The sequence below is a fragment of the Polistes dominula genome, unplaced genomic scaffold (genome assembly GCF_049000335.1).
Source record: "Polistes dominula isolate Pdom_NZ unplaced genomic scaffold, Pdom_raw_medaka contig_29, whole genome shotgun sequence".
Taxonomy (NCBI): domain Eukaryota; kingdom Metazoa; phylum Arthropoda; class Insecta; order Hymenoptera; family Vespidae; genus Polistes; species Polistes dominula.
The window spans coordinates 657,036-667,698 of NW_028300865.1; the positions used below are offsets into that span (position 1 = coordinate 657,036).

The 10,663-nt window shown below is 32.3% G+C and overlaps 3 protein-coding genes across 8 annotated transcripts in view; 2 read left to right on the top strand and 1 right to left on the bottom strand.

Annotated features, from left to right (window-relative positions):
- Positions 1–6,809, top strand: part of zip (myosin heavy chain 10) — a 28,007-nt gene extending 21,198 nt beyond the window's left edge. For all 5 annotated transcript variants that reach the window (XM_015324590.2, XM_015324592.2, XM_015324591.2 and 2 more), the window contains 2 exons: positions 66–3,601; positions 3,701–6,809. In XM_015324590.2, coding sequence (XP_015180076.1) covers positions 66–3,601; positions 3,701–3,824 — 3,660 coding nt within the window. In that variant the 3' untranslated portion in view covers positions 3,825–6,809. The remainder of the gene's footprint in view (positions 1–65; positions 3,602–3,700) is intronic.
- LOC107068286 (uncharacterized) lies at positions 4,515–8,621 on the bottom strand. 2 transcript variants are annotated; one of them, XM_015324505.2, is made up of 5 exons: positions 8,468–8,621; positions 8,171–8,344; positions 7,995–8,093; positions 7,509–7,797; positions 4,515–7,402 (listed from the first exon to the last, which is right to left on the bottom strand). In XM_015324505.2, exons 2-5 carry the CDS (start codon positions 8,273–8,275, stop codon positions 7,206–7,208), a joined length of 690 nt encoding a protein of 229 aa, XP_015179991.1. In that variant the 5' UTR covers positions 8,276–8,344; positions 8,468–8,621; the 3' UTR covers positions 4,515–7,205. The 2 variants fall into 2 exon arrangements, with proteins under 2 accessions (XP_015179991.1, XP_089025832.1); XM_089169706.1 differs by having other exon boundaries at positions 8,171–8,590.
- Positions 8,622–8,847: 226 nt separating this feature from the next.
- Positions 8,848–10,500, top strand: ECSIT (evolutionarily conserved signaling intermediate in Toll pathway, mitochondrial). Its single transcript, XM_015324625.2, has 2 exons — positions 8,848–10,121; positions 10,203–10,500. Exons 1-2 carry the CDS (start codon positions 9,215–9,217, stop codon positions 10,475–10,477), a joined length of 1,182 nt encoding a protein of 393 aa, XP_015180111.2. The 5' UTR covers positions 8,848–9,214; the 3' UTR covers positions 10,478–10,500.
- Positions 10,501–10,663: the final 163 nt, after the last annotated feature.

Genomic DNA, 10,663 nt, shown 5'->3' on the forward strand with positions numbered 1-10,663 from the left:
CCTTTATCCAAATATGATGTTCGTTCATTTATTCTTATCGTTAATTAATTTCTCTTGATTTACAGATTCAAGCATTAGAATTGGATCCTAACCTATATCGTGTTGGTCAGTCAAAAATTTTCTTCCGTGCCGGTGTTTTGGCTCATTTGGAAGAGGAAAGAGATTACAAGATAACCGATTTGATCGTCAACTTCCAAGCATTCTGTCGTGGTTTCTTAGCACGTCGCAATTATCAAAAACGTTTGCAACAATTGAACGCCATTCGTATTATACAAAGGAATTGTGCTGCTTACTTGAAGCTTCGTAATTGGCAATGGTGGAGACTTTACACGAAAGTAAAACCATTGTTAGAGGTAACGAAACAAGAAGAAAAACTTACTCAAAAGGAAGACGAATTGAAACAAGTTCGTGATAAACTTGAATTACAATTACACTCGGCGCAAGAATATGAACGAAAGTATCAACAAGCAATTGAAGAGAAAACTATGTTGGCAGAACAATTGCAAGCTGAGGTTGAACTTTGTGCCGAGGCGGAAGAAATGCGTGCGAGATTGGCTGCACGTAAACAAGAATTGGAAGAAATATTGCATGATTTGGAGGCACGTATCGAAGAGGAGGAAGAAAGGAGTGCTGCCCTGACACAAGAGAAAAAGAAATTACAATTGAACATAAGCGACTTGGAAGAACAATTGGAAGAGGAGGAAGCTGCTAGGCAAAAACTTCAATTGGAAAAGGTACAGTGCGATGCTAAACTTAAAAAACTTGAAGAAGATCTTGCACTTTCGGATGATACTAATCAAAAGCTATTGAAAGAGAAAAAAATTCTTGAGGAACGTGCCAATGATTTATCACAAACATTGGCTGAAGAGGAAGAGAAAGCTAAACATTTGTCAAAGTTGAAAGCAAAACACGAAGCGACCATTGCTGATCTTGAGGAAAGGTTGCTCAAGGATCATCAACAACGACAAGAAGTTGATAGATCTAAGAGAAAAGTCGAAACTGAAGTATCGGATTTGAAGGAACAACTTTCTGAAAGAAAAACTCAAGTTGAAGAATTGCAATTGCAATTGGGAAAACGTGAAGAGGAATTGAATCAAGTTATGGCAAAGATGGACGAGGAAGGTGCGGCCAAAGCACAGGCTCAAAAAGCCTTGAGAGAATTGGAATCGCAATTGGCTGAATTGCAGGAAGATTTGGAAGCTGAAAAGGCGGCGCGTAGTAAAGCGGAAAAATTGAAACGAGACTTGAACGAGGAATTGGAAGCTTTGAAAAATGAATTGTTGGATTCGTTGGATACTACAGCGGCTCAGCAAGAATTGAGAAGTAAACGAGAACAAGAATTGGCTACTTTGAAGAAAAATCTTGAAGAAGAAACTTCGGTACACGAGGCTACGTTATCTGACATGCGTCACAAACACACGCAAGAATTAACTGCTTTGAACGAACAGATGGATGCCTTGAAAAAGACTAAAGCTGCTTTAGAAAAAGCAAAGGGTTCGCTTGAAGCTGAAAATGCAGATTTAGCAACCGAATTGAGATCAATTAGTGCAAGCAGACAAGAATCTGATCGTCGTCGTAAACAAGCGGAACAACAGTTAGCCGACGTTAGTGCCAAATTAGGTGAAGTTGAAAGAAACAAACAAGAATTGGCAGAAAAGGTAACGAAACTTCAACAGGAGGCTGAAAGCGTGATGCAACAATTAGAAGCTGCGGAATTGAAAGCATCGGCTGCGTTGAAAGCATCGGCAACGTGCGAGTCGCAATTTACAGAACTTCAGCAACAATTGGAGGAAGAGACCAGACAAAAATTGGCGTTAAGCTCGAAACTTCGTGCGGTTGAAAGTGAGAAGGAAAGTTTACACGAACAATTGGAAGAAGAAGAGGAAGCTAAACGTGGTTTGGAAAAGCAAGTTTTAAATTTGAACGCTCAGTTGGTCGAAGTTAAGAAACGTGCCGAGGAAGAGGCAGAAGCAGCGGCAGCTTTGGAAGAAAGTAGAAAACGTTGCACGAAAGATATCGAAGCTCTTCAAAGACAAGTAGAAGAATTGCAAGCGGCTAACGACAAATTAGATAAATCAAAGAAGAAGATACAAGCGGAATTGGAAGACAGTATCATAGAATTGGAAGTGCAACGTGCCAAGGTATTGGAATTGGAAAAGAAACAGAAGAATTTCGACAAGGTGCTTGCGGAAGAGAAAGCTGTATCAGAACAATATGCGGAACAGAGAGACAACGCGGAAAGAGAAGCTCGAGAAAAGGAAACCAGGGTCCTTTCGTTAACGCGCGAATTGGACGAACTCAACGAGAAGGTTGAAGAATTGGAAAGAGGTCGTCGTGGACTTCAATCGGAATTAGACGAATTGGTGAACAATCAAGGTACCGCTGATAAAAACGTACACGAATTGGAAAAAGCCAAACGCGCATTGGAATCCCAATTAGCTGAACAAAAATCTCAAGTTGAAGAACTGGAAGACGAGTTGCAATTCACGGAAGATGCCAAATTAAGATTGGAAGTGAACATGCAAGCATTGCGTGCACAATTCGAGAGAGATCTTCTAGCGAAGGAAGAACAAGCGGAAGAGAAACGTCGAGGATTGGTCAAACAATTGCGCGATCTTGAAGCTGAGTTGGAGGATGAAAGGAAACAACGAGCAGCTGCGATAGCTCAACGTAAAAAAATGGAGAGCGATTATAAGGACATGGAACAACAATTAGAGATTCATAATAAAGTAAAAGAAGATGCGTTGAAACAATTGAAAAAATTGCAAGCACAAATAAAGGATTATACCAGAGAAATAGAAGAATTCAGAGCTGCTAGAGACGAATTGGCGGCCGGTGCGAAAGAATCCGAAAGAAAAGTTAAGAGTCTTGAAGCTGATTTGATGCAGTTGACGGAAGATTTCGCAAACAGCGAACGTGCCAGACGAGCGGCCGAAAATGAGAGAGACGAACTTCAAGAGGAAGTTAATAATAACGCCAATAAAGGAACATTGATGTTAGACGAGAAACGTAGACTCGAAGCAAGAATTGCTACTTTGGAAGAGGAACTGGAAGAGGAACAATCCATTTCAGAGGTAGCAGTGGATCGTGCGAGAAAGGGACAGATCACGATAGAACAATTGTCCACCGATTTGGCTACCGAACGATCTACGACGCAGAAACTCGAATCTCACAGAATGTTATTGGAAAGACAAAACAAGGAATTGAAGGCTAAACTTGCCGAATTGGAAACTGCTCAACGTGCTAAGACAAAAGCTACGATACAACAATTGGAATCTAAGATCAATAACTTAGACGAACAATTGGAAACCGAAGCTAAGGAAAGGTTTGCTCAACAAAAGATCAATCGTAAATTGGAAAAGAAATTGAAAGAAATGAGTTTACAATTGGAGGATGAGAGGAGAAACGCTGATCAATATAAGGAACAGGTGGAAAAAGTAAATGCTAGAATGAAGACACTTAAGAGACAATTAGACGAAGCGGAAGAGGAAATCAGTAGACATAAGGCTATGAAACGAAAAGCTCAAAGAGAGATGGATGATATGCTGGAATCTCAAGAGGAACTTACGCGTGAAGTAGCAAATCTGAAGAACAAATTGAGGTAAATATCTAAATAGACACACACAATTGGAGTATAACGAGATTTCTATAAGCGCGCGCATAAAACGCAACTCTCTCTTTTCGTAAATTTGTTTTAAAGGCGTGGTGGACCTACCATAACTTTGAGTTCGAGGCTAAAACGTGGATCTGTACAAACTGGAGGCTCCGGTGATGATTCGACTACGCAAGACGAAAGTATCGATGGCGAAGAAAATACTAATTGATGAAGTACTGCAAATCTTTTCAAATGTGCAAGAAACGAGGAAAACAACAACAACAACAGCAACAACAACAACAACAACAACAACAATCATCCAACGTCGTTTAACAGAACGACAACGATAGCGGAATTTCTCGATCTTATGTAAACAACTTCGACTTTATGTAAAGTCAATTGAATTTAGTACATTCGATCCTTAACATTCGCTTTCAGTGATAAGAAATTTTACACAATGGGGGGAGGGGTAGGGGGATGGGGGATGGGGATGGGGGGAGGATAGAGATAACGCATCAAAAATCCTGTTTCTTAAGAGTGCTATTAAGAGATATATTAAATGGTGGATCTGTGTATATTGATCCTGCGAATTGGACGATTAGTTTATATAGGAAGTAATTATCTCTCTCTTTGTTTGTAATTCTATTCTACTTGTTTTCTTCCTTCATTTTTTTTTGTTTTCTAGAGTTTTATATGCTTCCCATAAAATGCCATGAGAAGATAGATTGTCAAATGTAAGAAGAAAAAGAAGAAGAAGAAGAAGAAGAAAAAGAAGAGTAAGAAGAGTCTTATTTTTTTTTTCTTTTTTTAAGGATATGTATATAATTTTACAACTTATTAATTAATAACTTGACCGTCGAGCGGTATAAATGCAAACATGATTTTAAATTTATATGATGCATGTTTAGAAGAAGTTAAGTTTCTTTTTTTTTTTTCTTTTTTTTTTTTTTTTTGAGAGAGAAAAATAGAAAAGTCAATAACAGAGCGAATTACTACTGCATAATTTATAACAACTTAACGAAACTATTAGATAGCACTAAGATATTAGTCTTTATTATTATTATTATTATTATTAATATTATTATTATGACTATTATTATTATATTATGACTATTATTATTATATTATGACTATTATTATTATTATTATTATTATTATTATTATTAATATTACATTATATTTTTGTTGCTACAAAAAGCATTCTCTCTCATAAACATACATTTACACAAATACACCACATACACATTTTTAATTATATTATTATTATTATTACACTACTATTATAAGTATTATTAATTATTATAATATTTTATTATTATTACAAATAGTATGAAAATAATGAAACTAATACTATGCGGATCATATAAATAAAATACGCGGCGACAAATTAAGGAGAGAGGGTATAGTTTGTGTATTCCAGAGTTTCATTTTAAAAGGTTTCATACATTCATTTGAAAGTTTTTCAATTGCATTTTCGTCTTTCGTACACTGCTACTTGCATTTTTACTATCTACTTTAATAAACAATTACAAATTTAGATAAAGTGTAACCATTCATTAACATTATTTTGCATTAAAATATGCGAGAGTGTTGTTGTTGCAATTTAAGATTTGATTCATCAAGTTTAATTCTAAACACACAATTACATTTTTTTAATGGAAGAAGAAACCATTGTGACTTTCTTTTTTTCTTTTTCTTTTTTGTACTTAAGACATCATTTTAATTGATAATATTCTCAATGAATTTATTCAAAACCTTGTTGTGTTGTCATCAACCTTTTGAAATGAACTGGATTTTAGGGAAACAAAATATAAAAGAAAAAAAGGAAAATAACTTTTGAAAGACTACATTTTCTTCGTTCTGACTTTGAAGTATATAAAATGGGAGATTGAAAAAATTGTATAATAAGGGCGCAAATTTGATAAATTGCGTTCAAAGAAAAAAAAACAAAACAGGTGATCATACCCAACTACAAGTACATAAAAATACATACACACCACACACACATACATATATATATACCATCCATCGTGTGAAGATGTTTTATACGCGCATTTTTTTTTTTTTTTTACATAAACCACAAACACATTTTATGAAATAATCCTTTGTACCAAAAGGCATTTATAGTAAACAACATAATTGTGCCAGGGTTAGAATATATATTTTGATGCGACATGGAAAATATACTAATTAATAATAATAATAGGCCTTTAATATATATATATTATATAATATATATATATATATAAACACGTTGGCTGCCGTGGGGGGTCATCGGTGGTTCTCGACTTGGCTACAGCGCCGTGGGGGGTCACTGGTGATCGACGACGCATAATGACAAATTCATGTTGACGCTTTTTGAGCAAGTCACGTTAAAATTCACGCGACAGCCAACGTGTTAAATGAAATAAGGTGTTAACAAAAAAAAACAAACAAAAAACTATGGCTTCCTAGTAATATATTAGGCAAGATTTTTTTAAAGGCATGATTCTAAAAAATAAAGATGAAGAAGAAGAAGATAAGATAAAGATAAAGATAAGAAAGAAAGAAAAAAGAAACATGAATAAAAACAACGGAACTGCCATTGTACCGTGCTGTTGATTTTCAGAGACAGCATATCATGTTGATTACTGACATTTTGATTAAAATGATATGCAATCTCTTAAATACGAGAACAATTTTTCCACTTGTGACCATTGTGAATTGTGTATATATATAATTGCTTTGAAAATATGTTCATTTCTCGTTAGATTTTTTATATATATATATATGTATCATGTCCTGCTTGCCATTATATTATTATTATTATTATTATGCATTAACAATAAATTAAAAAAGAAAAAAGAAAATGAAATTTTGTCAAACAATTTTATGCAATTAAAGGACATGATGAATATTAAAATTCTGTGTAACTGTGACGAGAAGTGATCATTCATTGTGAAAGTATTTGATAATCGGAATAAGCCGTCATATACAATGAAACTTAGGAAAGAAAGAAACAAACAAAAATGAAGAAGAGAAGTTTGAAATAATTTGGATGAATGGAAGTAAGGAAGGAAGGAAGGAAGGAAGGAAGGAAGAAGAAGAAGAGTTTTGATATGTTTTATATGGAATAAAATATAAACGTTGATTGCATCATAAGTATATATAAGAGAAAAAGAAAAAAAGGTATAATAAATGCTGAAAAATAGTAGATCAAATTTAAAGCACTTAATCTTGGAGTCGTCTGTTTTTTTTTTTGTTTTTCATTTGTATATTTGTATTTTTATTTATTCTTTTTCTTTTTTTTTATCTGTTTTTTCCATTTCTTTTTTCACATTCAATAACATTAAAGCAGAGCCACTGTCCAATTGGCAGAGCTTGCTGCAAAGTAAATTCAATTGTTTTTTTTTTTTTTTTAAATACAAATTCTAAATGAACATCATCTCTTCTGCCAAACTATAAATTTAATAATTAAAATGAAATTTTCTTAAGTGACATCAATTGACTTTTTTTAATTTGTTTTTTTTTTTTTGATTATGTTGACTTTTTGAAATCTTTTCAAAAAAAAAATAATATGAACAGTGTTGCATGAAAGCTGAGAAATAATAAGAGAGATGACAAAAAAATCTTAAGAAGTCGTTGGATTTTCCTTGAATTCTTTGAGCATTCGAACTAATCCAGGAGCAGCCAAATCTAATGGTGTTTTGCGTTCCTTATTGGTCAAATATAAATCAGCACCATATGAAACCAACAATTGTGCTACTTCACGACGATCCTCTTCGCAAGCTAAATGCAACGCACTATTTCCATAAATATCTTGTTGATCTGAAATAAATTCAATGATTAATTACCTTAAAATATATAATACAAACAGTAGATGTGTTATTAAAATGATTTTCAAACAAAAAAGAAAATAATATGAGAGACAGACCTATCTTCAAATCTTTTCCATGTTCTAATAAAAGTTTAACTATCGCAATATTTCCTTTTGAAGCAGCTCTGTGTAAAGGAGTAGCTCCTCTCTTGTCAGCAATATTAATGTCAGCATATTTTTCAAGCAACGCAACGCATATTGATTTCCAATTTTTCGATGCTGCATATTGCAATGACGAGTGTCCATCTTCAGTCTTTGCATTGACATTTGCACCTTCGGTAATCAAAGTTTTAACAACTTTTTCTCGTCCAGCTGAGGCTGCCAAAATTAATGGTGTCATGTTCGTCTAGAAATTGATTTTTATTTGATCATTTATTATATCAATTTTTAAACGTTAAACATATGACATTGTTCAAATTACCCGCTCACTTTTTTACTTAACATCAAATGAGATATCATCACCACCACCACCACCACCACCATTGTCTGTCAGTAATTGTCTCTTATTACTACAATAACAAATACAAATAAATCTAAACTCACATCATCTGTTGGGTCAACTGGTGAACCAAGGGATAATAAATGTCTCACTAAATCGTCATGTCCACCTAAAGCAGCCCAATGTATTAACATTCGTCCATTCTAAAATTCAAATAATTGATCTTTCATTACCTAACCTCAATTTTTTTAATGACAATATAACAAATTTGAATACTCACGGTGTCAGTTTGCGTTTTTAAAGATTCAGTTAGATTAAGTAAGATTTTAACATCTGACGTTTTACCATGATAAGCTAAATCATATATTGATCCTTGTTGAGCCATTATAAATAAATTGAATAATATTTCAAATCACTGTTCGGAGATTTAAATTTTAATAATGTTATGTTTATCCTGCAATATTTAATTGATGCACTGATTCAAATGAATACTTTGATAATTTTATATACAATATTAATTTATTTAATAATCGTTTATTTATAAATTTGTTAAACGTTCTATATTTATAAATCTTACACTTTGATTATAGATATTATTATAATAAACTATTTCATCGACAGTGTTTCCAAAGAATACAGAATTATATAGAACATCAGAAGTCCACTTTTCTTGTAAAGAATTCATCTTAGTAAGCACCGGGATCACCTGTGGGCGACAGTTGGTAGAATACTACATTCTTTGATAATTTGTACCATTCTTTGATAAGATTGTATCGTTTTTGTATAAAGTACCTACTATCGCCCACTGGTGGTCTTTGTGTTAACTAAAATGAATTTCTTACAAGAAACGTGAAAGAAGAAATGAACTCTGTCGATAATTTATTTACGATTTGTCGGTATGTTATCGACAGGGTAACGTGTTGGTAAATTATCGACAAGATAACTTGTTGGCAGGTTTATGACAGGGAAATTTGTCGGTATTGTATAAGTGTTCTATTTTTTAAAAGGAGAAAATATTATAATTATAAAATATTCTGTAATTATTTTTAAAACTAATTTATTGAATAATTTTGACAATATTGTAAAACATGTTCTATATTTTGATTATCCACTGAGTTGCGTAGAATTGCTCACTGTATTTGATAAAAATTCACTGAAAATAGATTTTGTCAATGAATGAGGTTAGATTGTTTTGAATGTATTTAATTAGAAATAAATTAAATGAAAAAAACGAAAGGTGATGAAGAAAGAAGAATAATTTTAAAATAAATAATTAACAAGATTTATAATAATATATGTGTAAAAAGTTTATATTTTAATTAAAATGATCTATAATAAATTATTTCTCAGATATGTAGTGAGGAATAAGACTTTAGTGTTTAAATATTCCGTAATAACTAATGAAAAATTAAATGGGTGTTGTTTAATACCAATTTTGGAAAGAAATCGATTATTTCACACTAATCAAAATCTTTGTAGACAACCTCAAACTCTCGTAAAATATATGTTTGAAAATGCAAAAGAAAAAAAGAAAGAGACTTTTCTTGAAATAATAAGAACTTATGAACAGGACAAACATAGAAGAGGACAAATAGAATTTATTAAATTAGCTTTGAAATATATGAAAGCTTATGGTTTACATAGAGATCTTGAAGCTTATAAAGCAATATTAAATATCTTTCCAAAAGGACCATATATTGCAAACAGTTATTATACTGCTGTCTTTAGATATTATCCAAAACATCAAGATACCGCTACAGATGTATTAGAACAAATGGAGAAGAATCGAGTAATACCTGATAGAGAAGTTGAAACTATTCTTTTAAATATATTTGGTAAACATGCTGATCCATTGAAAAAGGTATGGCGAATGTTATACTGGATGCCTAAGTTTAAAAATGTAACCCCTTGGCCAGTTCCAAAACCAATACCTACAGATCCAAAAGTACTTGCAAGACTAGCAATACAAAAGATAAGTAGTGTCGATGTAACATCTGTTATATCTGAATTTGAGACTAAAGAATTAGAAGAATATTTGGAAGATACTTGGATAATATCAGCCATTAGTCGTATTCAAAAAGATTTATTATTGGATCATGCCAAATCGAGAACAAATATTCCTATATATGTTGAAGGCCCATTCAAAATTTGGGTTGCTGATCAGTCAGTTGATTATTTTACTTTGAGAGCAGATCCAATAAAGAGAACCAAGAAATATGAAGATATTGATGGTATATCAATTAAAATGTATTTTATTAATAGTTATTTATATTTTATTACGTTTGATACAAATGATTTCTATTTTTATGTAGACGTTAGTAACATCAAAATTCCATTTTGGAAGACTCAAGAGATTGCTGTAGAACCTACGGTGCACGATCAAGATGACGGTGTTTATTTTGCAGTATGTGCCACTGGTACATCTAGTAAAGATTCAGCAGTATCTTGGATTAGATTTTTACAGAAGGATAATCCTATTTTAGAAAAAATTCCTATACTTATAAAATTGTCATCATCGGTGGAAACGGAAATTGTTATTATGAATGCTAACATGAATTTACAAAAGAAAGTAATTAATGATAAATAAAAATATATATTTAAATTATAATATTTTATTAGAGTAATATTAAAATATTTAATAATCATCATGAATATTCAATAAGTTCATTATAACGAAAATAATTTATCATGTAACATTTAGTTTCACAAATTTATTCAAATTGCCGCTCATTGTTCGATATATCGATTTGTTATAGAGAAAGCTTTCAAAACT

Bases quoted from the DNA above. Each gene is read 5' to 3' on its own strand.
- LOC107068286 (XM_015324505.2), bottom strand. From the start codon at position 8,275: ATGGCTCAACAAGGATCAATATATGATTTAGCTTATCATGGTAAAACG. The intron at 7,798-7,994 runs GTGAGTTTAGAT...ATCAATTTCTAG, and splicing joins CAGTTGACCCAACAGATGAT to ACGAACATGACACCATTAAT. The intron at 7,403-7,508 runs GTCTGTCTCTCA...AATTTATTTCAG, and splicing joins TGGAAAAGATTTGAAGATAG to ATCAACAAGATATTTATGGA.
- ECSIT (XM_015324625.2), top strand. From the start codon at position 9,215: ATGATCTATAATAAATTATTTCTCAGATATGTAGTGAGGAATAAGACT. The intron at 10,122-10,202 runs GTATATCAATTA...ATTTTTATGTAG, and splicing joins GAAATATGAAGATATTGATG to ACGTTAGTAACATCAAAATT.